The 27,489-nt window shown below is 33.7% G+C and overlaps 1 protein-coding gene across 4 annotated transcripts in view; it reads right to left on the minus strand.

Annotated features, from left to right (window-relative positions):
• LOC110023040 overlaps nucleotides 1–27,489 on the minus strand; it is a 49,717-nt gene that overhangs the window by 7,227 nt on the left and 15,001 nt on the right. For 2 of the 4 annotated variants that reach the window (XR_002293840.1, XM_020722258.1), the window contains exons 2-4: nucleotides 13,046–13,423; nucleotides 9,686–9,731; nucleotides 9,268–9,595 (exon numbers count right to left, since the gene is read on the minus strand). Coding sequence is in view for 1 of the 4 variants with exons in the window: in XM_020722258.1 (XP_020577917.1) it covers nucleotides 9,268–9,595; nucleotides 9,686–9,731; nucleotides 13,046–13,423 (752 nt within the window). In the remaining 3 variants the exon portion in view is untranslated. The remainder of the gene's footprint in view (nucleotides 1–9,267; nucleotides 9,596–9,685; nucleotides 9,732–13,045; nucleotides 13,424–27,489) is intronic. The other 2 variants (XR_002293841.1, XR_002293842.1) reach the window with 2 other exon arrangements.

A 27,489-nucleotide genomic window follows, 5' to 3' on the forward strand; every position in this document is an offset into this window, starting at 1 on the left:
TTTGTTTTATGTTAGAAAAGGCAAAAGTGGACTTAGAAAGACTTGGGCAAATTGTATATAAAATTATCTTAATTTATTATAATTAAAAGAAAATATGACACTCAATAGGACTCAATGGAGAAAATAAAGACTTGGGCAAATTCTATATAAAATTATCTTAATTTATTATAATTAAATGAAAATATGACACTCAATAGGACTCAATGGAGAAAAATTTCATGTAACCGACCCACTTAGTGGAATAAAAGTTTTTTGTTGTTGGTTCATCGATTAACCAATTCAACCCCAGTTATCTTTAATTATGGCTGATTATGTGCAAAAACAATTTTAAACCTAGACTAAACTAGTTGTATGGCATATTCATAGTTGAAGCAATTAGCCTTCTTGATTCTATCAGATCTTTAAAAACATGTTTCGACATGATTATTTGCAACACGTATCGAAGCCATCTTTATAGTATAATTCTTTCATGAATAAATCTAGAAAAATGTGATGATAGATAGGATCAACAAACCCGATCAAAAAAACAAAACCATTTCTTTGCAACTCAAGTCTTCAGCACGAGTTCAACATTTTCACAAGCTCAACCCTAGCTCAACCCCAATTATGGCTGTCATGTGCATAAAAAGTTTTGAACCTTGACCAAACCAGTTACAAAACCTATTCATAGTTAAAGAAATCATAATGGTTGATTCTATCAGATTTTCTTTGTGACACGCATCCCAAAAACATCACTCATCGATCCTATCTTCATCATATAATTCTTTCATGCATAGATCTCGAAAAATGTAATGATAGATGGGATCAATAAGTGAGATCGACAAAGACAACCTCGTCTTTGCAGCCCAAGCGTGCAACACAAGTTCGACCAACAAAATCTCACCATACCCAATTTAAAACGATCATAGATGCTATCTATTTTAAAGCCAAAGCTTTAACTCAGACCACATTAGTCAAAAAACTTAGAACGAACAGATCTCTACAAACACAAGCACATTAGTAATAAATTTGAATCAACCAACTACTTGGTTATACTTGGTGTATACCTCACAAATAAAAATTATCATAAATGAAAAACTCAATTTTGACTGTCATATATATATATATGGAAAAAAAAAACTTTAGGGTTCTACTAATGATAGTGATGTCACTCTAACAGTGTCTAAAATTAGCTCAGTGGCTAATCAAAAATACAAGAGTCGTGATATGAATCTAAGAATTTATTGATCAATCAACAGTTCTAAAGCTAGTGTCATATAAGATAGGATATCTAAATATATATACAAATATATATTTGAATAGTTCAAAATAGAATATGAGATCGTTGGTTACACCCAAGGCGATCTTTCTAGCAAAAATTATTTATCTGAATTTTAAAAATTACGGCTAAATTTATCGGCATTATATATGCATAAATACCCAATAAATCTCTCTTTGTTATCCAAGAAATTCATGTACAAAGCAAGAGAGATAAATTTTTAATCAAATTATAATGAATTTGAGATTAACCGTTCCAATTTGATGATTCTTGACATGTCTCCTTTTTTGGATGTATACTTCAAATAATTGGCTCACAATGAGAAACATCTTGCAACATAAATCACTTTTGAGCAATAAAAAATGAATGAGAATTAAGTTGTTTATGCGTCGCTTTGAAAGACAATGAAAGAACTATGCAACAAGTACAACGCTTTAGTTGTAAGGACTACAAACATTATTGTTAAATGTACAAAGTAACTTTATAACCATGATAAGAAACTTAGGCAAATCAATAAAAAATGCCAGGCTTATCCTCCTAATTTCAAATCAAATGTTAAACGAACAACTGTTGCTACTAAAGTCGCTGATTTAGTATTGCAAATAATTCAAATTCTTATGTTGCTTCCAAAATCGCTGATTTAGTATTGCAAATAATTCAAATTCTTATTAAAGTCAACCCTTGTCAGTAAGTTTACACTTGTTCATAAAATGGTTCGACCGTGATTATTAAAGCTTTATCAATCTTATGACTACAAGCACAAATGTTCAACCTTAATACTGCACCATAGCATCTATCATCGACAAGGAAAATCCACTATTCATAAGGTCCAAGAACAAGTCAATAATATGTAAAGCTTCGTATATCAATTAACAAAATAACTTAACAAAAAGAATGATAAGATGCCAAAAAGTAAAAGCTGGGACTTCAATAAAAACATCATTGACAACAAGGATCTGAAAACCATTTTCATAGCAATTCCGAATGTCATGCATGCTTTTTGAAAAAAGTTGAACTTATCATTTCTATCTGAAAAGATTGTTCAAACTGATCAATTGAATCAGAAATTTAATTATGTTGCATGAATGTGGCATGAGAAAATTGAGATATTGAGAAATGCTAATTGAGTTGAACTTATCATTTCTATCTGAAAAGGTTGTTCAAACTGATCATTTGAATCAGAAATTTAATTATGTTGCATGAATGTGAGCATGAGAAAATTGAGATATTGAGAAATGCTAATTGTATCACAAATGTTTAAAAAGGGTAGGAAAATAAAAGAAAATTTAAAGATTCCCCAAACATCATGGAAAATGTCAAAAAAATTTTGTAGAATTCAAAAAATATTTGAATCAATATCCAATCTTCTCGCATCATTTTTAAATGTATGAATAATTTTTTCTCAATTAGAAAAAAAATAAAAATACTAGCCCCCAATAAATTCCTAGAAATGTTAAGAGCAAGGCATAAACATCGAGAATATATATGATTCACTCTGAGACCAGTCCTCTAAAAGGGAACATGTGAGCATAATCGACAATGCACTCCAGCACAATAACTATCATATAAAACCAAGACAAATGTACTTCAAGCTGCCGTACCTACAAGGCTCATCTTTAAGTCCAATCTTTGGGCGTTCTTTAAATCATTGATATGTAAGTAAGCCCCAACCCGCAATATAATAATCTGTACTACAAACAAATATCAGGAAAATCAAATTTGGCGCTAGCTATACTTAAATTTATTTGGGTCCGTCTGATCCTCTGTAAGAAAGCAAAAAACTAAGTACCTTACCACAATTATCTACATAAAAGTATTAAAGTGAAACCATTGGCCTTTCCTCATGCTTTTAGATTTTTGGTCCCAATTGTGTGCTTGATTTTATGAGTAAACAGCAAAGTCGACAGGGTTGGTACCATAATAATCTTTTATAAAAGAAAAAGTCAAAATTGCCTTAATTTGCTTGCCAATGCCATGAATATCACTTGTTATAAAAGGTAAAATACCCCAACACTAGGAATCATATGCACACTCTTAACGCACCTACATTCTTGATGGCAGTTCGGTTATTAGATAATCATAAATTAATAAATTTTGTTGTTCAAAATCAAGCTCATTAATATTTGGTGTATTTATTAAAAAAATAATAGATGGAGCAGAAATATCAAAATCAATTTTCTCAAAAATCAAAAAATCATAATTGAAAGAGTCATAAAAATCAAGCACTCAATTACAAAAACATTTCAATAATGCGAGTTCAATTAACAAAAAAGTACAGCAAGAGGGGATCGTTGTCATAAAGATATCCTCAAATTCTACGACAGATCTCCTCAGGTTCTCTTCCCAATAATGAGTGCATTACACTGAAAGAGATTGCATTCAAATCCTACCCACTACGAAACAAAGATAATAAGGACAGAAAATCCAAAACAATAACCAGCCACTTTGCACTCAAAGCAACCACCATCCATCACAAACACTAGTTTTTCAAGGATGAAAATTTTAAGTTTGGCCAAAGCTCCCAATTATAGGTATAAACGAACAAAGTCGAGCCGAACATTGCTTCTTCTAAGCTGTCCATTTATTTTCTTATCGAGTATGAGCCATAATCAAACTTTAATTGAGCTTAATTAATTATTTAATTTCATGCTAATATTTTAAACATTTAATCAAATTAATGGACATAAAAGGATTCATAGATTTTGAATAAAACTAGTGTAATTCTTTAAGTATTATTTTAGTTATTTAGTAGTGTTTAAACATTAATAAAAAATATTTAAATTTACATATCTTGTTATTCGCTTCACATTTTATAATAATAATACCTATAATAATAAGCATAATTTTTAAATTGTATAAAACGTAAGAAAATTGATATAAGAATATAAAATAGGTCATCAAAAAAGCAATTAACGCATTAATAGCGAGCTACGTATTAATAACAAATAATGATATTTATAAATATAATGAACAACTGAGTTGGAGTTCAAGTTTGTTCAATTATGTAAATAAATAAATATAAATAAGCTTTGTACAAACGAACATTGAGTTATTTATTGTGTGCACCTGTTTGCTTACAACAATACTCCTAAATAGTCAATAATATATCAAGTGTATACCTATGACTAAAATAAAAAGTCTCATACAACACATGTACTTGGCGGTTAGCCTAATTACGATGATACAATTATACTGAATTATGACCAAAGCCTACATATTTCCAAATGGCTAATTTTAAGAGTTGTTAGTAATAAGGGGCATTCAGTAAGGCATGAAACCCTATGTTAGCCATAGTCATCTCAAAATTGTCCTGTTTGGAAAGATTTTGCCTCAATCTACAAGAATACTTTGGACAACACAATCTATGATTGTTGACAAGAATCTTTTGAACAGGTTGGGTTAATCATTTTCTCCTAAGTAGACAAAAATTCATGACAATCCAAGATAACAAAATCATAGAAACCTAATCAAATTTCTCAATTATTTCCCTCACCATCCTCTCTTAAGCTAATAATGGCACATTCCTTTCGGCAATCAACATTTTTGCTGCTAAAGCAGAAACATCATAAATTCTATAATTGCGTCTTAATCAAAATTTTATCTCATAATCAAGAGAAGTGATTAACCATAAAAGCTCAAGTATAAAAAAAACCTCCAACCATATCATAAAATTTTCTTACTAGAACAAAATCTACGTACAATCTTATCAAATATCCAATTTTCCTTCTAATAAATCAACTAAAAAAGCACAATATTTCTGTAGTCAGGTGAGGATTTTCAGAACCTTCAATTACATTCATGAAGCACAACGTCTGTCCTAGCTTCTTTGATGAGCATTAAATACTAAATTTATTGATGTCAATTTTTTAGAAGTTAAGAGGTTGTTTGGGACCATTTTTGTTTTTAGTTTTTTTGTTTTTGAAAACAAAAAAAAAACAAAGAAAAAAACTGCGTTTGCTTATTTGTTTTTTGTTTTATTTTTTATTTTTTATTTTTTGGAGGAACAACTCGGTTTTTAAAATAGTCAAAATAGAAAAAATATGTTTTTGTCAATTTTTTAAAACACCAAAAACAGCAAATTCTCCCACCCGCCCCCGCCCACGTCGACCGACTACTGGCCTTCGCCCGCCCACAAGTAATGCTTCGTGTCGGGTGGAGTAAAGAACGCGTCACATATGCCATGAGCACCAAAGCTTAATACTGGAGCGCACGTAGACCTAACTGTTTTAGAAAAATTATAGTTTTTTTTAAGAAAAATAAAAAATACTCAACCAAACATGTTTTATATTTTTTGATTTAAAATATATAAATCATAACAATACCAAATGAGTTTCTAAAAATAGAATACAGAAAATAAAATAAAATAAAACAAGACAAAAAACAAAAATTAAAAAATGAAAAGTGATCCCAAATAGGCCCAATGCAAATTGACTTGGAATGTAACAATAATACTTTAGCTTTGACTCTTTGATGTGTTTTATCTAATGAATTGTATTGGACGATACCAATCTATGGAAAGGATTTTGTTCGGTGGGTTACTATAATGATACTCTCCTTTGGCTTTGTTGCTTCATGACTTGTATGGTGAACAAAATTTGTGACTATGATGGCGATTACATTCAAATATTCCTTATGTGGGCATGCCTGTTTTTTTTTTCCCCTTGTTTCGGGGGGTGTTGTGGTACTAGGTAATAAATATGACATTTTTTGTTAATTTGAGTAGCAACAACAACAAGCCTTTAGCCCACTAAGTGGGATCGGCTACATGACTCCTTTTTCTCCCTTGTGTTCTATTGAGTGTCATATTTTCATTTAATTCTAATAGATTAAGTTCATATTTTCATTTTTTGTTAATTTGAGTGACAATTTAAAATTTGGTGTTATCTATCCATATTCCTTGCAAGATGGGATTTTTTAGTGCCAAATATACATTCACTGAAATTTAAACTAAAATTAACTGCAAGAGAAAATCGATTTTTTTTTAATGTGTATAAATTCTTATGTAATAGATGCATTCAAGAAAAAAATTGGCTTAAGCAATATAAGTTTTGTTGAAAAAGAAATAAAAAGTAATTTATTGATGTATTTTAAATTCACAATTTGATGTATTTTTAATTTATTTGGAATTCATCATGTTTTGTAGAATTTTAAACATATTGCACACGTGAATCTTCAACAGCTACCCACACCCATTGTCACCTTTGTGGCTATAGCCACCAACCCGTCACCCACCTCCACAAACACTCCGTATAGCTCGCCACCCACCAATGATACTTACCATCCCAACTAGGTTTTACACTGAATTTATTTTACTGCAAGTCAAATACAAAAAACATTTATTTCGGTCAAAGAAAAAACTATAGTAAATATAATACATTTAATTTACACTACAATCATTTTACTCTGCATTTCCTTTCCAGTAAGCCTAGCCTCGTTAAGAAAAATTCATATTCCTTTCAAATTTCTTTATTCTCAGTCAAATGTTAGTTCCTTTGAGCACAGTAAAATCAACTATTAAATTCAAGTAAAGTCACCTTCTTATAAGTGACCCGTCCTGATTGACTTTTCTATTCACTAAATTCTTCTCTTGACTATTTTCTTGCACTTTTGTCTACATTCTTTGTGCTTGGTTTCTACAAGAGCTCCTGATTTTAATAAAATTTGTTACAGCCAATGTTTTAAAAAACGTGGGCGTTGAGCGGGGCGTTTAATCTGTTAGAAGGCGAGACGTAAGCCCACAGTATAAAAATAATAAGAAATATAAATATTAAGAGATAAAAAATAAACTATTTGTGATTAATAAAAAAATTTATTAAAAGACATTAAAAATTAAATGTGTTTTACACTAGCTACAGTGCAATTATTGTAAATACAATAAACTCACTGTAGCTACAGTAAAAAATCCATTAATAACTCACAAAATAATAAAAATCACATTTCATAAACTCACTGTAGCTACAGTAAAAAATTCATTAATAACTCACAAAATAATAAAAATCACATTTCTAATTACTTACAATCGGGCTACGGGAGAGAAGTAGACTTTGTGAGTTCGTTCTTCTGTCTGTCAGAGAAGAAGCCAGGGGATCTCATGCGCGTGGGACGCATGCGCATGGGACGAAACAGACAGGGGTCACATGCGTGAGAGAACGAAGCAGATTACGACATAGATTGTCGAGGGATCACCTGCGTGCGAAGGATGAGGCAGAAGACGTCATGCGCGTGGGACGAAACAGACAGGGGTCACATGCGTGCGAGAACGAAGCAGATGACGACATAGACTGTCGGGGGATCACCTGCGTGCGAAGGATGAGGCAGAAGACGGCATAGACAACGATGCATACCACTACATGCAATGTGACTGTGTGCGAAGGAGGAAGCAAAGGGCTAGGGGAAATTGTCTGCATGCGGAAGACGATTGAATCGGCGTGGATCAGGTAGGTTTGAAAAACTAGGAATTTTTTTCCTTTTTGTTTGATTATTAAGTGGGGCGTACGCCTGTGATGCTTAACTTAGCACCTGGGGCTTAGAAAGCGTTTGTCCTGCGAGTTTTGTGCCCCCGCCATGTAATTGGGGCAAAATGGCTTATGCCTCGCCCTGGGACGCGCCACGGGTGCACCCCCAATAACGCTTTTTAAACAGAGGTTACAACTTGCTTTCCAATTGCAGTTTGGGTTCTAATCAGCTTTTGAATTTTATGTCTTTTAAATTAGTTAGATTTTTTTTATGTGTGATAGTAAAATTGTCATTTGGCACATATTCTTAGTATTTTAAAGTTTCCGTCGACACATACTGAAAAATTTTTATTGGTTCTCTTTTGAGTTGTGAATTTTCAATCGAAGTTATGTATTTTCACTTATAGCATCATTTATTTGCATTTAAAAACCCAAAACCTAAAGCAACTTACATCACATGGTATAGCTTTTATAATTGACAACTCTAATAGGTGAGGCATTTGCTTAAATAAGTGGAAAATAAGTATAATGAATAGATGTTTAAAACATAAAAATCCTAGAATTTAAAGAGCTAAGACTAAAAATATGACAAGAATAAAGTAAAACATGGTAACAAAAAGGATTGAGCATTTATAATCAACTATAACGGCAAATGAGGATGAAGAAAATACAACTTCTTATTAAGTCGAGGTAGCATGTTGCTATAGGATATCAAGTAGGTAAAAATTTAAACTTTATAGAGTCGCAATTAGATAGGCTATGTTACATAGATATGGGTGATGGGTGGTACAAAGTTCATTGAAGTTGAACATGACATATAAAAATGTTTAGATGAATAAATAGACAAAAAAAGAAAAAATTGAGGAATGATTATATTTCGAGGTTGGTTGGAGTAGCATGTATTAATGATGAGTTAATTGAAAATAGACGTATATGGCTTAGACATATACTAAAAAGAATAAATAAGACTAGGAAGGATGATCATGACAAATAGTAGACAAGATAACATGGATATAACTCATTCAAAGATTGGTGAAAATAAAATGTAAGAACTCTAGCAGCACTAGGCAAGAAAAAATTGAAGTAGAATTTATAAAGCCAACCCAAAAAAGTTAAGGATAGGCTATGATGATGAACGCCATAAGCATAGCTTTGCTAAGATGACCTAACTAAAAAACGGCTAAAAGTTTAAATTAATGAGGAATCACATCATGAGGCAAGTGATGTCCGATATCACTTTTTTCCCTTTAAATAAAAACTTATGTTCACAAGAAAAAGGCTTATACAGCATATATTGCAGCGCTGCATTCCAGTTAAAAGTCCAAATGAAGAACCTAAGGATGCAATAAGGCAATTAAAAGTTCTGCAACATAAGACTTTTCTCGTGTAATTATTAGTCAACCTAGTACCTTAGGAAATTTGAAAACAAATAGCCTAAAAATTAAATTTCAAATTTATATGGAAGCTTCATCTTACATGTCAAGAACAAGATTATGTGCCAAAAAATCAAGCACAACTCTGATGATATTAGAGATTAGTGAAAAATATACTTGCCTTCCCTCCAAAGAAGCAATGATGTATTCCCTGTTAAGCAAAAAATCCATTAGCTTGTCAGATTGATGCATCTCTTCTAGTAGGATAAATCCCCTCGTACAAAACTCACGCGATATAGTAGGGCAGATAAAAGCTAAACATGGCAGTCCAAGATGCTCTTGTACAAAATGCTTAAGCGTGAAAGCTGATAGGTTTTTCTCCAAGTTATCAATTCTGCAGAAGTAGTATGTTCTTTTCTTTTCAAAATGTTGATATTTCTGAATTAACTGCCCTCCCATATCAAAATCCTCTTCGAAGTTGCCACTCATGCTTTCACTAGAAGATCTTCCTATAAAGAGAAGGGTTAATAAAGTAACAAAATAGATTAAAAAAGATAACTTCATGTGCTGCAGAATATTTGTGAGCAGAGAATATATACCTTTATCGGGCTTTAGAGTCCCTTCTAGTTTAGAAGCTTCTATATTCTACAAAGATAACACAATCTTCATTACATATAGCTCTTTAATTTTTAGTTTAGATAAAAGAAACGTTTCTACGTAGGCAGAGCATGAAAGAGTTCTCCAAGGTGTGTTCCAATGATGACATAAAAATAGGGGTGAAAAATCTTAGAATGTTGTCACCTTTACTTTGGATGAAAAATTTAGTTAAAATAAAGAAAAAATGCAACTATGAAAGGATTAAACTATATAACCTCAACGGATGAGAAGAACAAATGTACACAGTGAATGCGAGCCAAAAAAGCCTTGGAAAACGAGAGACTAAGCCTTATGAAGGAATCATAAACAAATGTGAATTTAAAAAATTTAAATTAAAAAGGGCAAATATTAGCGGATTAAACTACGAATTCATTTCAAAGCATTGGACTAAGAAACAGACATATACTAAAAAAATGCAAGCCAATAAAAAAACCTTGACAAATGTAACAAGAGTCTTAACTAAGATGTTTTTAAAGTTTGCAAGCCAAAAAAAATCTAAAATCTGGGATGGGAATGATAAGAGTACTTGTAATTGGTATTCGTGGAGCCTCTTTACAAAAGCTTCTCGATTTTGATTCCCAAAATTATATGAAGTTATGAAACTTTACTCACAGTAAGAAGAAGCATGTAGGGAGCCGAAGAATGCAATTACAAAAATGTCAGGTTTCATCTCTTAATGACCACTTAGACGAAATTATAGTATAAGAGTATTTTAGGAATTAAAAGATTTCCTAATCAGGAACCAAAGTGTAATTATTTTAAAAACATGAACCAACGTAAAGCACAATCGATGCCTTAAGAACCTACGTATCAATAAGGATAGTATGCTCAAGGTTCTATGTATGACCACCAATTTTTTTAATCCATTGATTAAAAAAAAGTCTGAACAATGAATTAAATTATTGTCTCATCGAAAATAATGGGTCGGATCACTGTTTTTTTTTTTTTTTAAGTATCTATTATGATAATGAAATTAGCTACTCAAAATCTGAATGTGGGTGCTAGTTGATTCCAACAACCAGCGTCCACATTCAAACTTTACGTGACAATAGTCATTGCTTTAGTAACAATATTCAAATCAGCTGCAATCAGATTCATTATTTCAGTCACCACATCCAAAACAGCAAAAATTAGCTTCAAAGTTTGTACTAAAAATTATTTTTCCAATTCAATGGAATAAAAACTTGCCGTCAACCATAGGACCATAGATATGAGTTCAATAAAAAAATTTAGATGCGGTGTAATTATCACAAGAAAAATATTCTTGTATTCTAGTTTTTTCTCTTTGTTCGGAATTAAAAAGAAAATGGAATCAAGCATAATGAAAACATAACATGCCACATTCATTCATTTTCTAATGTTTTGAGGTGAGCACTCACCTCCAAGAGGGACAAATCATATTATATGAAAGCATTCTTCATCTAGTACATGGTTAACAACTATTCTAAGATGTTAATGACAATAAAAGTGTTTTAGAAATTAACAACCTCACAACAACCTAATCACTAAACAAACCATCTTTACATTTAAAAAGAATAGTTTAACATCAAAACTTTCAAGCTAAAACAATTGCTTTAATCACACAGCTTCAAAATCGAACTTATGTGATATGGTATAAGAATATAAATGGCTTTCTAGATAGCAACAACCACCCTAATCATCATCATTATCCTTATCCTGACCACTCAGAGTCAGCATTACAAATCCTCATTTTTCATAGTTCTTGTTGATCATTGCATAATGCATTAAGCTATCTTTTTCTCACTCTTTTTGCTTTTCTAGCCATATCAATATTTATCTATGATTTTTCTTACAATATTTTCATTACTTTTATATATTCATCTTTTTAGCTCATTCTAATCATCTTCAAAAACACTCAAACTATGTAAGTTTATTTATCGTCATCTTAACTTCAATAGAAGTAACATCCTTAATCCCTTTAATATAATCATTTATCGCTCAACATTTCCTATTTTTACCACATATTCACTATAACATTCTCAATTATGCCACAGTTAACTTAATTATCAATAACTTCTTGATCATTTAACAAACAAATTGATACACAATCAAATAAACTGCAATTTTTAAAATGTATGATACTTGTAATCTAATATATTATGGGAAAGAGGGAAAAAAAATAGTAAAGTGGGTGACTTATGACAATGCCCCATTTTAAAATGGGGTTCTCACTTAATTTTGAGATTTTAGAAATTATAAAAAGAAGGAAAACATCTCACTCAAGCATTTTAAATTTAACAAGTAAGGAAATTAATCTATCCGAGAAGAAAAATAAATTCAAAATAGAGCCAAAAAATAGTGGTCGCTCATGTATGGTTGAACAAATGAGTCTTTTAAATTATTTTTAAAATAATAGAATCGAAATTTGAAGAGATTATTATTATAATCTCTTCAAATTATTATTTTTTTCATTTATTGATTCATTTAAGTATTGATAAAAAAAAGAATAAAATAGATTCTACATATTTGCATTTAAAAGTATAGATTTGTAATTTATGAAGGGATTTACATAAATACCACATAGTTCTTATGAATTTACATATCTACCACTCAAACTTTGATATTAACTTCTATAACAGTTTGGCATCCCAATCTCATCAAAATTTGTATATGAAAAAGCATATTTCACTTAAAAAAAATTAGTATTAGTGATATTTTTATGTGATATTAAAAATTTGGGTATTATATAATTATCAAAGTTCAGGTTTGGATATGTAAATACATAAGAATTGCATGGTATGTAAATTTCAATATTAAATATAAATTTATAAGGATATTTTATAATTATTTTTTATTTCAGATATTTTTTTAAGGATTACTCTTATTTTGTTAAGACGAAAATGTGCATTTTAATGACTTCTACAATAATGAAATCATGGATTATATGTAAATGAGATGAACGCCAAGATTCAGTAGGAGTTACATGTGTGATTGAATATTATTTCAGGGGATGGCTCATCAAAAATATATTTTATTAGCCCAGCATGGCAGCATCATAGGGTTTTTTCCTTGTTGCATAATACAGTTAGGCACTTACCATCCTAAACATCCTAACCATCTTAACTTAAAAAGATATATCATCATCATCTATATACAAATGTACATAATGCATATACCTACATGAAAACAGATATAATGAAAATTTTGCTGTGCTAACAAGAAAATCACTTCTGAATGATTCTAAGTATAAATAGAACTAACAACAATACATTAGCTAATATGAATGCCTTAACAATGATGCCAAATAATTTTGGTGTTCATTAAAGAAAAACATATATTACCATGAAGCTGCAAAAATCTCGTCGATGCTTCTTTGATTTGTGTAAGGTTGTAGTGCTTGAGATTTGATTAGTAGAAATGAAATTTGTGCTTGAAGAGAGACCATGTCGGCTTTCTAGTTTAGATTTTTGCGTTAGTTCCGATGAACAAGAGTCAAGGTTTGGGTCACTTCGGTTGCTTTTTACCTTCTTAAGTTTATCTTTCATAATATCCACAAATTTGTCCAATGTTGGGTTAACAATTACATCATGAGATTTTATGAGGCACACATTTTCAATACCAAGAACACTTTTTTTTCCTTTTAGAGGACCATGTTGCCATAACAACTCAAATTTGCATCGACATTCTCCCTCTTGCAAAGCATGTATCGAAGGATTTACCTGTATCACACCAGTTGAACATAGAAGTGACATTGAAAAAGTTGGGCTAACATTAATAAAAAAATATTCTAATGTGATAAATTTTATGCAAAAATAAAAAGCTGAAAAAAAAAAAAGTAAAAACTTCATAAAGGTGAGGGGAAGAGGGAGAAGTGGGCAGTAGAAGAGTTGAAAAATATATAAGTTAGAGCAGAAATTCATGAGCCCTTAATCAACAAAAAAAAAAAAAAAAAAACAAATAAACAAAACAAAACAACCAAACTAGATGCAGCATTTTAAGCTCTCATCAAAATCTTTCATCAATACTTATCTTTGTGGATCAGGAAGGGGGGTTAAAGAAGCATCAAGAGACATTGACTAACAGCACCACTCAACACGGCTGGCTACATCAAACTGCAATAATCCAACCAAACCAAGACGGGAATTGGCTAAATTACACCATGATTGCAAATCACAAGAGAATATAAGCAAGTGTAAGTCAAATAGAAAAGAATGGATAAAGAATAAACAAATGACAGACAAAACCAAAGAATAAAATATTGTTAGAGATTCATTTTCTATGGTTTCTAATGTTATCCTAGATAGCAAGAAAGATCATTAGAGTGGAGAAACTAGTTCGGAGTGGCCAGTAAGTGTTCAAGTGCACAGACTTAAGCATATCAAATCAGAGTGTCCAAACAGAAGATTTATCTCTTTCACTAAGCAGAGAACAGTGGAATAAATAAACAGTGACACGAGAGAGAATGAAGCCTTCAAATAAGAGTTAACTTTCAACTGACAAGAAAGAAACGCCAGTGATTCAAGCAAAAGCCCATGAGGAAAATCCAACATGTCAAGGATGGGAAACTTTTGAACTATTTCTAGAAGATTATAAGGAGAGATTTGAGTATTAAATTTAGTTCAACAGTGCACCCATCAATAGATGGTCAGACCAGAGGGATGAACGACTATGTTAGAATTACCTTAGAATCCATGTGGTTAGAATCAACTTATGTGCTAGTTATATACACTGATGAACCTTAAGAATAAGTAAAGGCTAATTCTTCATGTGATCCCATGTATGACAAATATTTGATCACACTTCAATTACTCTGGATGCCAACTAATTTTTCAACAAGCACAACTTTAATAACGTCATGTCATTGAAAGTTTTCATAATGCACACCAGATTAATTCTCATGGTGGTCAATCAAATTATTCTTTTGTAACCTAATCTTTTTTCATGAATTGGCTTAGCAAACATTTATCTCTATAATAAATCTTTTTGCTTAATACAAAATTAATTCTTCATCAATTGTGTGATTTATTAAAATCCAATGTTCCTTGACCCTCTCTCAAAAACTTCGCCGACAAGAAAACATCTTCTGTAATATTGCACAGCTTTCCCCTGCATCTACAAAAGGAAACCATTTTAATCATCATTTTTAAGAGACAACATGAAATATTTCAAACAAGCTATCCTCATCTCACCAAACAAATAAGAAGACTCTTAATGCCTAGTTTCTCTCAATATTTGAATAGAAGAAAGAAACTCTCTTGAGACTGCGATAACAATTCTCTTGTCCCAGCTGGTACCAACAGGTAAAGATGCTCTCACTCCAAATAAATGGAAGTTGACCAAACAGGTTTTTTTTTTTCTCTATCTTAATTTATTATAATTAAAGACCAAACAGGTTTTTTTTTTTTTTCTCTATCTTAATTTATTATAATTAAAATGAAATATGACACTCAATATGACGCAACGGAGAAAAAGGATTCATGAGCCAACCCCACTTAGTGGGATAAAGGCTTGTTGTTCAATTAAAGCAAAACTGGGCAGCATTTTGGTCTGAGTTCACAAGATACTCTGTTGGTCTAAACTTTAGATTAAAAGAGAAGAAGGGTTTTGTTAATGTTGGATTTCAAGATGAAGGATAGAGATGAAGGAATGGGCAGCATTGGGTCGACTGTCACGATGTTATTTCGGTTGAAGGATGGAGTTCATTTTAAAACATGGCTTTTGCTTATGCTTTGGCAACCCCAACCTCTCCTGAGACATAATGATAAGTCAATTACGTTATAGCCTACAACTTGGTAACTGAATAACATAGCTCAGTTAGAGTTATGTCTAGGCTCCTACCTCGACTGCCACAACCTTTCCTAGGACCAAATGGAGAATAATCGACCTAGGTTCATGGAAATGGCCACGACGACCACAACTTTACATGGGATTGTATAAAATAACATGTTTTGGTTTATGGCGTCAACTTATACTTCGACAACCAAAGCTTCTCATGGGACCGAATAAAAGATTCAAATTAGGAATGTCACCAGAGCTTTTCTTTTTTAGATCACAGCATCACCCGAGACTGAAAGAAGGATTCTTTTAAGGGTCTTGACCTAACCGACCATAGCCACGCTTGGGACTAAGGAAGAGACCCACCTGGGGTTGTGTCCTAGGCTTTGTTCAGAAACAACAGCCTCACTTAGAACTAAATGAAGGATTCTCATTGGCATTGTGGTCTTGGTTTCTATCTCTGTAACCACAACCTTGCATGAGATTGAATACACTCCACGTTAGGGAATGGCTAAGGATTATGCCTCAAAGACTACAGTTCACCAAGGCTTTGAAGAACTTCCTTGAGATTATCCTTTTCGGCATTTCTCAAAATTATAGAACGAAAATTCACAGGAGTCTTGCAGCTGAATGAGGCAGTCCACTGGGGGTTGTCTTAGGATCTACCTCGAAAACCACAACCTCACTCAAAATAAATTAAGGCCCCGTTTGGGGCAGTTTATTGGGAGCGGCGGCGTTTTGAAAACGTCGCCTCCCTGTTTGTTAATTGCATTCGCACCGGCGTTAGCCTCCCGCACTGCGTCTGCGTTGGTTAATTCCTTTATGTCGTCTGATGTTGTCCGAGCCCCGCGTCCTGCGTTGCCCTAGGAATTCGAATTCCGGAGGTGCCCTCGATCTCGCTTGCCTCCTCCCTCATTGGTTTCCTTTCTAGTTCGTCTCCCTAGAGGAGATCGAATCTTCTTCCTTTCCAAATTTTCTTTCCTGATCATCAGGTATCCTTTCGATTACCCTGGCTGCGAGCCTTGGAATGCATTCTTTACTCTGATCTTCTTTCTGAGCAGTGTGATGCAGGAAATAAAAATTTTTATTTTTTTCGAGGGAAATATGATAACATTAAGGGTTTTTAGGTATTGCTCAGTTTAGATCTATGGCATGAGTTGTTTTGGGAATCCTGTGGCTTCTAGTATTTTCTCTGGTTTTTGGGTTTTATGCATGTTGAGATATATTTCATTTTCTATGCCCCGATATTTTGACATTTTAACTGGTTGTTGGATTTGGGTTGCTAGCTGCGATCCTGGAAACCTTCTTTTTCGCTAATCCTTTTTCTGAGATATGTACATACAAGAACCGTTTTTTTTTTTCTTTTTTATTTTTTTTTTGGTCTGAAATATGAGTCTATAAAATTTTTTACGCTATAGGCCAATTGAGATATGTGGTATTCGTTGTTTGATGGGAGGTATTGGCTCTGATTTTGGGCATCTATTTTGTGGCAAGATATTGTGCCTTTTTTTTTTGTTTTGGCTCTGTTTGTTTGATGGGAGGTATCGGCTCCGGTTCTAAGCAAATTGATGAAGTTTTATAATTGTTTAGCTGTTGTTTGTGTGGTGAAAATTTTGCAGGAATTTCTGTTATGCAGTAATTTGAAATAATCAATTCTTGATTTGGTTATACAATGAAGATTATAGCTTCGTTCATGAAAATGTATTACGAAATTGTTTATTCTTCTATGAAAGCATACTAGCGTGTAATTTTAATGATTCAAACATATATCTAACTCGTCATTGAGAGGATTTCATACTTTTATCTTGCTTTTTATGTTAAGAATGGCAATGGTTATAGGGTTTAAGGTTCATCTGCATATGCTTATATATGTGATAATGGTTATATCATTAGGGAGTTACTTGTTTTTCGTTTAGGGTTCATATGTATATGCGAGGTTTTGTTTTTAATATTATTAGATGCAAGAATGGTATTTTCATATTAGGTTTCATTCACCTTCACTCAAAATCGTGTTTTCTGCAATTGAATTTTTTTGGGATCAATTATAACTTTGATGCCTATATCGAGGGGTATTAAATTGGTGCTAAAGGCTTTCACCAATGGTTGGGAGCTGTATTGGTTCTTAGCAAACCTGCGAACTGAGAATGGATTTTTCATTTTGTTCAAATGTCTGTTTTACGGGTTCTTAGGCCTGCTATATGGGTTCAAATGTCTGTTTTATGTGTTCTTATGTCTGCTTTAACGATTTTTCGTATTGTTCAAATGCGAACTGAGAATGGATTTATGGGTTCTTATGTATGCTTTTGGTATATTGTTCAAATGCGGGATCAGAAAAGAGTGATCTGTCATTCGGTTTTTAGTAAATATCAAAAGAGGGGAAGAATGGAAACATGTTTGATTTTTATTTGTTAGTTTAGAAATTTTTATTATCACCAAAGAAAGAAATGGGAGGGAGAATTGCAAGTTGTATTGTTCTTCCTTTATAGTTATGTAACAGTATACAATTGCATAACAAAATATTTTCGATGTCTTACTGTGGATGTAGGTCATTGAACGAACCACATAATTGATTTGTCTTTATATATATATATATATATATATATATATTTCTGAGCAAATAGCTAGACTGTTGTTTGTATTGGTGGCAAATCTTTCAAAAGCCGAGTGAATGTGATTATTTGGAGACTGTTGTTGTTGTTGGGTTGTTGTTGTTGTTTTCTTGTGTTGTTGTTGGCTTAAGATTCAAAATTATGAGCACTTTGAATTTAAAAAATTTTTATTCTCACTTGTTGCCTATAGTTACATCATGTCTAAAACGGTTGAAGGGGGTCCGTCCGCAATGTGGGATAAAGACGTTACAAATATTTTTTGCGATTTGTGTATTAAAGAAATAAAATTGGAGAACAGACCAACAACGTATTTTAATAAGGTGATAAAACATTGCTAAGAGATTCAAAAAATTGACTGACAGAGATTACGACCGACTTAAATTTAAAAACAAATGAGACCAATTGAAGAATGAATGAAAAATATGGAAGAAGTTGAAACGTGGATCTACCGGGCTCGGTTGGGATCCGATTAAAATGACAATTGATGATCTAGCTTAATGGTGGGCTGAAAAATTAGTGGTAAATTTCTATATAATCCATGAGTTGTTAGCTTCGCACGTTGTTTTCTCTAATTATAATTTTCTAACTATCCCCTCTAAATGCTATATCACAGGCGGTACCGACAGTGAAGAAGTATAAACACTGTGGAATAGAGCCGGAATTTGAAGAGAAACTAAACATAATGTTTAAATGGGTTGTCGCAACGGGAAAATTTTCATTCAACCCTACTGAAAGCGGTTTTACAGGGATACCAGATGAAATAACACCTGAGCCATTGACACCCGATGAAGAAGTGTTTGTGTTTCTCATTGTACAAACTAGAATATTGTTCCAATTGCTTTTCACAAACTAGATTTTATTATGCATATTAGCTTGGAATATGACGATATTATATGTTTAACCAAAAATTCTTCATATAGTTCCAATATGGCTAAGACAAATGAAAGTGGCCCGTCAGCTATTTAAGATAAAGAAGTTACAAATATTTTTTTTAATCTATGTATTACAGAGATTGAGATCGGAAATAGGCCAACAATTTATTTCAACAAAGAGAGTTGGTAAAATATTGTTAAAATGTTCAAAGAATTGACGGGAAGGGATTACGACAAACTCAAATTTAAAAATAAATGGGATCAATTGAAGGAGTGAATAATTTGGAAGGAGCTCAAACGTGGATCTACCGGTTTGGGTTGGGATCCGATTAAAAGAACAATTGATGCTCCAACTTAATGGTGGGCTGAAAAATTAAAAGTAATTTTCTAACTAATCTATGAATTGTTAGCTTCGCAAATTGTTTTCTCTAATTATAATTTCCTAACTATTCCCTCTAAATATTATATCACAAGCGGTACCGGCATCGAGAAGTATAAACAGTGCGGAATTGAGTTGGAATTTGAAGAAAAACTGGACGTAATGTTTAAATGGGTTGTCGCAACGGAAAAGTTTTCATTCAACCCTACTGAAAGCGATTTTACAGAGATACCATATGAAATCACACCAGAGCCATGGACACCCGATGAAGAAGTGCCTAACATTAACTAGAGGGATATGAGGGAGTCCAGTACAATTTTAAAGAGGCCAAAGATTGCTAAGAAAAATGAAGAGAATGAACATTTTGCAAACATCTCCTTCGATCGTTTAATTGAAGCTTTTGCAGCTCCACAAATCTCTGATTCTAACATATTAGACTGTCTCAGGCTTTTGGGTTCTATTCCCGAAGTTGTGGCCGACAAGCGATTTCACGCACAGTGTGTGAAAAAACTTGAGAATTCAACTCGAATGAAAATATTCATGGCGCTAGAGTCTGAATTGTGTCTCGAATATTTGTGGGTTTTGGTCGATGAATGATATTCTTTTATTCATTGTATATGAATTTGTTGCAGTAAGATAAACTTCTACTTATATCGTTCTTTTTTAATGTTTGGAACTTCTAATCATGTAATTTTATTTTTAATATGTTTGGAAATATGTTTGGACATTCTACATATTTTTAAATGTACATGTTAGTGGTTGAAGCTTTATTTCTAAGTTGCGTATTATATGTTCTGAACTTCAACAATTTATATTTGAAGTTTAATTGATTTTTATATTTGAAGTTTAAATTTGAAGTTTAATTGATTGGTAGTGTTCTAAGCATATCTTACTATGCACTCATTATGTTTACATATTATATCATTTAGGATGGATCCGCAGCGTGACCGTCGTAAGAGAATGACATTTGCTACAGTCATTGCAATATTGTTGTTGGATTATTATCGGAATAGCATTGCTCGCATTCCCCGCATGACATCCAGCTTTATTGGAGATAAATGGGTTGGTGAAATGCTTTATGGCCATCCAATAAGGTTCAAAAATATTTTCAGAATGACAACACCTATTTTTATGAATCTTTTGCACCAATTATGTCTAAATCATGGCCTCCAGAGTTCTTCTAGAACGACGTGTAGGGAGGTGTCGGCTATAACACTGTACATTTGTCACAGAATGAATCAATTAGAGGAGCTAAGAAAAATTTCAGCATTCATCTGAAACAATTAATCGTTACTTTTCTAAAGGTATACAGGCTCTTGTTAGCTTAGCAGCTGAAATAATTAAACCAGAGAATCCATCATTTGCTACCACTTTAGAACAAATTACCAACGATCCTCGATACATGAGTGATTTTATTTTATTACATACCATACTTTCATAATATTATTACTCTCTAACAAACAATTAAACAGAACTATATTGGTGCAATTGACGGTACCCACATTGATGTCCGACTACCCAACCACGAGAAGGTTCCATACATCGGCCATAGTGGTTCAACAATTTAGAATGTCATGGTTATATGTGACTTCAACATGTGTTTTACTTTTATAGCGACGGGGGGAAGGGAGTGCACACGACAGTCGGATTTTCTCCTTTGACACTAGGAATAGATCTCAAGGTTTTCCTCATATCGCAGTGTTCCCTCACCCCCCATCAGGTTAGTTTTGCTTTGCAATTTGTATATCTGAGCAAATAATATTTTTAATTAACAGTGTTTGTCGTACTAGGAAAATATTATCTAGTTGATGTCGAATATCCTATGCAAAGGGGATACCTTAAGCCCTATCCTGAAACAAGATATCATCTTCCTAATTTCGAGAGAGCAAGTGGCACCGTCCGTGGCAGAAAGGAAATGTTTAATAAACACCACTTATCTTTACGCGGGGTAATTGAAAGAACATTTGGGGTTTGGAAGAAGAAATGGGTCATCCTACATGATATGTCATCGTATCCTTTCCAAAAGCAGGTGCATATTGTGGTTGCAATAATGGCACTACATAACTTCTTCCGAAGACATTCCTCACGATCAGATACAGACTTCAGTATGGCCGAAAATGATGAACTGAATGTCTTCGAGCAAACTCCAAAAATTATGGGTGGGCATTCATTACATGAGGATGATATAGACTCTAATGAATTTGGAGATCATGATGGTGAAGGTTTGGCCGATATGATTGTTTTAAGGGAGTCCATCACAGATGTTATCTGTGGCTGCTAATCTACCAAGTTTTTCTTTAATAAGATTATAGATTTATATTCATATTCTTTTAATTTTGGTTTTTTTAAAAATATCTTGAGCTGACATTTGGTTCTTTTATTTTTTTCGCAATTATACCAACATGACTTCTAGGGTATCAGTTACGGACAGAGGTATTTTGTGTTATTACGGACTACCGTCTTCATTGCTCACATCACGTCAGTCTCATAGCTTTGGGAGGCAGTTCTACGGTTATGCCAAGGATGTTTCAGCTCGTTACGGTTTCTTCCGGTGGGCTGACAGTCCCACATATTACACTGCCAGCAATCATGGGAATCCGATGTTTTCCCAGGTTGATAATGCAGATGAGGACAGGCGTAGCCAGAATTTTAAATTAAATATTTTAATATTTCTCATTGTAATTGTACTTGTCTTTGTCCTTTTTTTATTTCTTCTGATACTCACGAGAGTGTGAGAACTGTATGTCATCTTTTGAAACTGATCTGTAATGATTGTATGTTTCTGCAAATGATTGTACGTTTCTGCACCATATATTTCTGTACTACCAATAAGTTATTCTGAATAAGCTGTCCCAAACAGTTTTATCAGACGGGCAAGAATGTCATTTAACCACCAATAAGCTAATATGAACAGTTTGCCCCAAACAGCAAGCCAGATTATTCTGATAATCTGCAGATTATCAAATTATCTCAGACAATCAAAATAATCTGCTTATCAGCAGATTATAAATAATCAACAGCTACGCCAAACAGACCATAAGTTTCCTTCAGAATGTGATCTCGGTTTCTATCTCTGAGACTACAAACTTGTCTAGTATCGAATGGAGTCCACATTAGCGAATGGTTTATAATCATGCCTTAATGACCACAATATCACCAGAGGCTTTGAAGAACTCCCTTATGATTATCATCAAGCCGCCTCACTCCGGGAACTGGATGAAGCAGCACATCTCTTTGAAGAACTCCCTTACCGCCTCACTCCGGGAACTGGATGAAGCAGCACATCTAGGGTTATGTCTCGGGTTCTGCCTCATAAACCCTAGGGTTATGTCTCGGGTACTGCCTCATAAACCACAAATTCCAGTATAACTAAATTAAGGAGTCTCATTGGGATTTTGGTCTAGTTTTCTATCTTTATGACAACAACATTGCCTGGGATTGAACGACTCCACTTTAGAAAATGTCTAGCCTGAAAGACCACAATATCACTTGAGCCTTTGAATAACTACCTTAATATTATACTTTTAGGCATTTATGAAAATGATATAAGTTAATAACTCACGGGAAAGAGCCAAAATTGCTTGTCCCCCAATCCTTGCTAGAAGCTAGAAGAATTTTTAAAATTCATTTCTTTCTTTTCTCTATAAAATATATAGTGTTCAATGTTTTCTTGACAATAATATATAAACCAAGCTAAAAGTCCCCAAAAACATAAAGTACAAGATATAAATAACTCCCGCATAAAAAAATCTAAATAAAAAATTGAGGAATAGGAAAGAGATAAAAAAAGAAAGAAAAGAAAAGGCTAAATTGAAAGTTGTTAATCCTCGCTCCCGTCTGAACTCGCATACTACGGCTCCTCACAATCCCTCATTTTACAGCCTCTGCGATTCCTCGACAGCGAAATAGATGCTCTACATTATTCTCCCTGGCTAAGAGAAGCTTAATCTTCTTCTTTTGAAGATTCTAGATCCCACTGCCAAAAGTTCTTCCACACAATGCACCTAAGGAAATTTCCAATGTTGTGGTTCACCCATAGTATCTGGTTATCTATTAAATTGAACCGAAATTTAGCACCTCGCTTGCTACATAGGGGCCAAGAAGATTATTTTAAAACTCCTTATTTTTATATGAGGTGATGACATGCTAGATGACTCAATAACGAAAACTGAGAGGGTAAGCTAAAAAACAGAAAATCCTAAAACACCTCTAGTGAGGATCACATTGTCTTCGATGTCGTCTCTTTCATGGCACTATCTTCTAGCCTCATCATAATGATGTCATTGCACAGTTGTGGCTGGAGGAAATCCACTACAAAATTTCTTCCCACGTCAATCCTAGACAACTATAAAACATATAAGTCATTCCAAAATCTATCATGATAATAAGTAGCCATCCTTGCGTGGCACAATCAGAGATGGGGTTGCATCTGGGCTAGTACTCTCATGAATAAAGCCTCTAACCATCAAGTGTGCAACCTGCTTCTCTCACACCTTGTACTCGGCTAGGTGTATCGAATAAATAAGTTTGTATGAAGAAATTGACTCCAAAACAAAATATATGACAGGTCATACCACACTCAAAAATAATCACTCAAAAGATAAACGATCAGTCATGATATCTGACAAACCTTCAACAGAAGCTATTCATTTTCAGGTATTGGCTCCTCGAAAACACTATCTTCTAGGACAATCAATGTTAATATTGTTGTTAGCTCTCAATTGGGTTCAATTTGAATCATTAGTATTTCTTCCTCAGTGGCTAAAAATTGAGACTCCTCTCTGACATCATTATTCTCACTTATGACACTCAATTTGATACAATATGCCCAAAACCTTGGCACTTAACGCATTATATGGCAATAACAGATTTGGGAGTGCTAGTTGGCACCATCTTTTTTCCACTCTACATGGGTTTCTCCTCTGGTTGGGTTGCCTTGGTGCTCTACTAGGTGTACTCCTGATCCTTGATTAGATGGTTGAACTCTATCGGAAGGGTGGTGTGGACCTGATACTGATGCTTTGTATCTCCACCTTCATGGCTAGGATTTGAACATTTTGTAATGTTTAATAAGGCTCAATTGTACCACATTGTAAATGGACGATCTTAATTCCCTCAGAAGATATCAAGCAGTGGTGTTCTCAGACTCCACTAGCCCACACTTCAATATTAGTTGTTTAACTCAGTTGTGTACTCATTTATGGAGAGATTTTACTAATTTAACAGGTGAAGCTTCAAGAACATGTCATGTTTGTAATGTGCCGGCAGGTACTAGTGTTGCATCTCTTATTTTAGATTAGAACAAATAGTATTTTTACTTTTACCTCCCCGTTGTCGAAAAGGCTTCTAGTACTCCCACCATAAAGAAGCATTCTTCCTTAACATAAAAGTGACTAGCTTGACCGTTTTATCTGGTGAAATATCCTTATACTCAAAGACCTGTTTCACTGTCTGAAGTCACTAGATAAACTCGTTCGAATTCATGGGACCGTCAAAATCTGATAAATCACATTTACTCGAAAATCTAAACTTCTCTTTTGATATTTTATGTCAAAATTATCGGAGTATTGGTTCTTCTTTAGTCTTCATTGGAAACTATCTAATAAAAGGGATTCAATTCCTTCATTCGATTTGGCGAGTAACCATTATGACTGATTGACTTCACTGGATTGCCTCCTCTCGAATGCAACAAGCATCTGCTGCAGCTGGAAGATTTCTCATCGCATATCATCCATAATAATCTCATTGACACCACTCTGTAAATTTTTCCTTAGCGGAATTGCGTCCTTCCTCTCAATCAAGTTTTCAATGGATGCAAAACTGTAAATCAAGATTGGTCAGGGGCTCAAGTTTGGGTGGTAGGTATCGGTGTGAAATTTTGATGGAGGTGTAAAAATTGTATTTTGAAAATAGAGTTAGGGCTAGAAATTGCAATAGGAATGATTTGGGTACAGTGGGAATTTTTTTTTGGGATTTTTGGATTGGGATAGCAAGACAAAACCCTAAGAAATTTAGGACTTGTCGGGCTCTGATACCATATGACACCGTTGTAGAGTTCCTAGACGGTGTGATGAAGAACAAAAGGAGTTGGAAAATTTGTAAGATTGATTACGGGAGGAGTGGGGGAGATTGAAGAGCTGCTAGGACAGCGAACTAGAAGCAGAAAAAGAGCGATTTTCGGTTGTAAACAGTAGGTAGCGGCGTTGGGAAGGTTGAAGGGAGCGAAATATGAGGTACTACAGCAGGTGGGGTGAGTTCAACGGCTCCCCGGACTAAAAAAAACAGCAAAATGATGAATCAACAAGGCATAAATGGCTGGATAGCAGAAAGGAAAATGGTGGGTTTCCTGCCTGCTGAAAGTTAAATGACGAAGAAGGCATTCGAACGTTCGAGAGAGATCACCACCTCAATCATGTCATTGCTACAGACATACCGCCTGAAAGAAAATTCAAGTATACAACACCCAAATAGATAAAACCAGGAGAAACACCTCCAAAATATATAAACCAAGCCAAAAATCCCAAAAATATAAAATACAAGATATGAATGATTCCCTCAGAGAAAAACCTAATTAGAAAATTGAGAAAAAGAAAGAAATCAAAAAGGAAAGAAAAAAAAAACTAAATTGGAAGTCGGTGTTCATGGCTCCCGTCCGAACCCACAACCTACGGCTCCTAGCGATCCCGCATTCCGCAACCTCTGCGATTTCGCGGGCGCAGAACAGATGTTCCACATCAATCATGTATGTGCACTTAGTCATGTCAGAGTCAAAGATATGGCCCTACACAGAGAAAAAGAGTTTGGATAGGGTCTACAGGTTATATAGAGATGACAAGATTTGACTGCAATCTACATGAAAACTTAAATCAAACTGAAGTAAGAAGCAGATCTCTTGGTAGTCTTGATGTTTCCGAATAGAAATGGAGTTGCTTTATTTAATTGTAAGTAGAGGTGCAAGAGATGAGCTTGCTGAGAGGGCATCAAAATTCTATAAATGAGTGCACACAATGATATATGTTAATAAGCGATAAGCAAAACTGCATAAAGAAATGCAAGCAATGATCACTGTTGAAGAGCAGCCGTCAAAGTTGCATATAAAGATGCAAGTGATGATGTTAGCTAGGGAACAATAATCAATCTACATAACATGACAATGTTTGTTGGGTAACAGGAATCAAAGTGGCATGCATGAATATGGGTGGGGAATTCATGTCTTTAATCTCCCTTGGAAGTTAATAATATAATAAGCCAGAGAAAAAAACCATTATTGTTAACTTACAGTTGGTGTAGATTGGCACTTTACCAACATCATTAACCCCAAAAGACAAAATTGGATTCACCCTCTAGGATGCAAATCTCCCTAGTTGGTCCCACCTTTTAATTGGTATTACAGTTAGGGCTGTCAATTTGGCTCGTTGTTCGCGAACAGCTCGCGTTCGGCTCGTGTTCGGAGTAAATGAGCCGAACACGACAATTATTTAAGCTCGAAATATAAACGAGTCGAACACGCACAAAAGTTTGTTCGCTCGTGTTTGACTCGAATTGGCTCGAAAATAAATAAATATATATATACATAATAAATATTCATAAAATTAAATATTTTAAATTATAATTAATTAAATTTTTCTAAAAAAATAAATTATCACATTTTATTAAATCAAATCCTATAAAATATAATATAAAATAATTTATTACTAATAATATTTCAATATTAATTATATAAAACAGTGTAATAGAAATTAAATAAATAAAATATTTTAAAAAATATATAATACTAACGAAAAAACCCTAACCGGCCTCCCATTCCGTCTCTCGAAACTTCTCTCGTTCATTCGGCACCCTCTCCCTCTCCCTCTTGCGAGTTGCGACTATACTCCTCCGACGACCGCGACAGCTTAGGGCTTGCCGTCTATGCTAATCTATCTAATCTCTACTTCTCTTTGTCGGCACTGTTGGCTCGATTGATTGGTATTCTTGCTTGTTTCCTTGATAGTCTTGCACGGCTGTTGTTTTTGTTTGTTCGATAGTCCTGCAAGGCTGCTTGTTTGGAGACCTAGGTGTTATCTTTGAGTATCTTTTCAGTAATATTTCATATTTATCTTCAGGTATGCCTCTTGTCTTAAACTTTCTTAAATTTCTTTTAGATTTAT

Source organism: Phalaenopsis equestris, unplaced genomic scaffold (assembly GCF_001263595.1).
Source record: "Phalaenopsis equestris unplaced genomic scaffold, ASM126359v1 Scaffold000002, whole genome shotgun sequence".
NCBI lineage: Eukaryota > Viridiplantae > Streptophyta > Magnoliopsida > Asparagales > Orchidaceae > Phalaenopsis > Phalaenopsis equestris.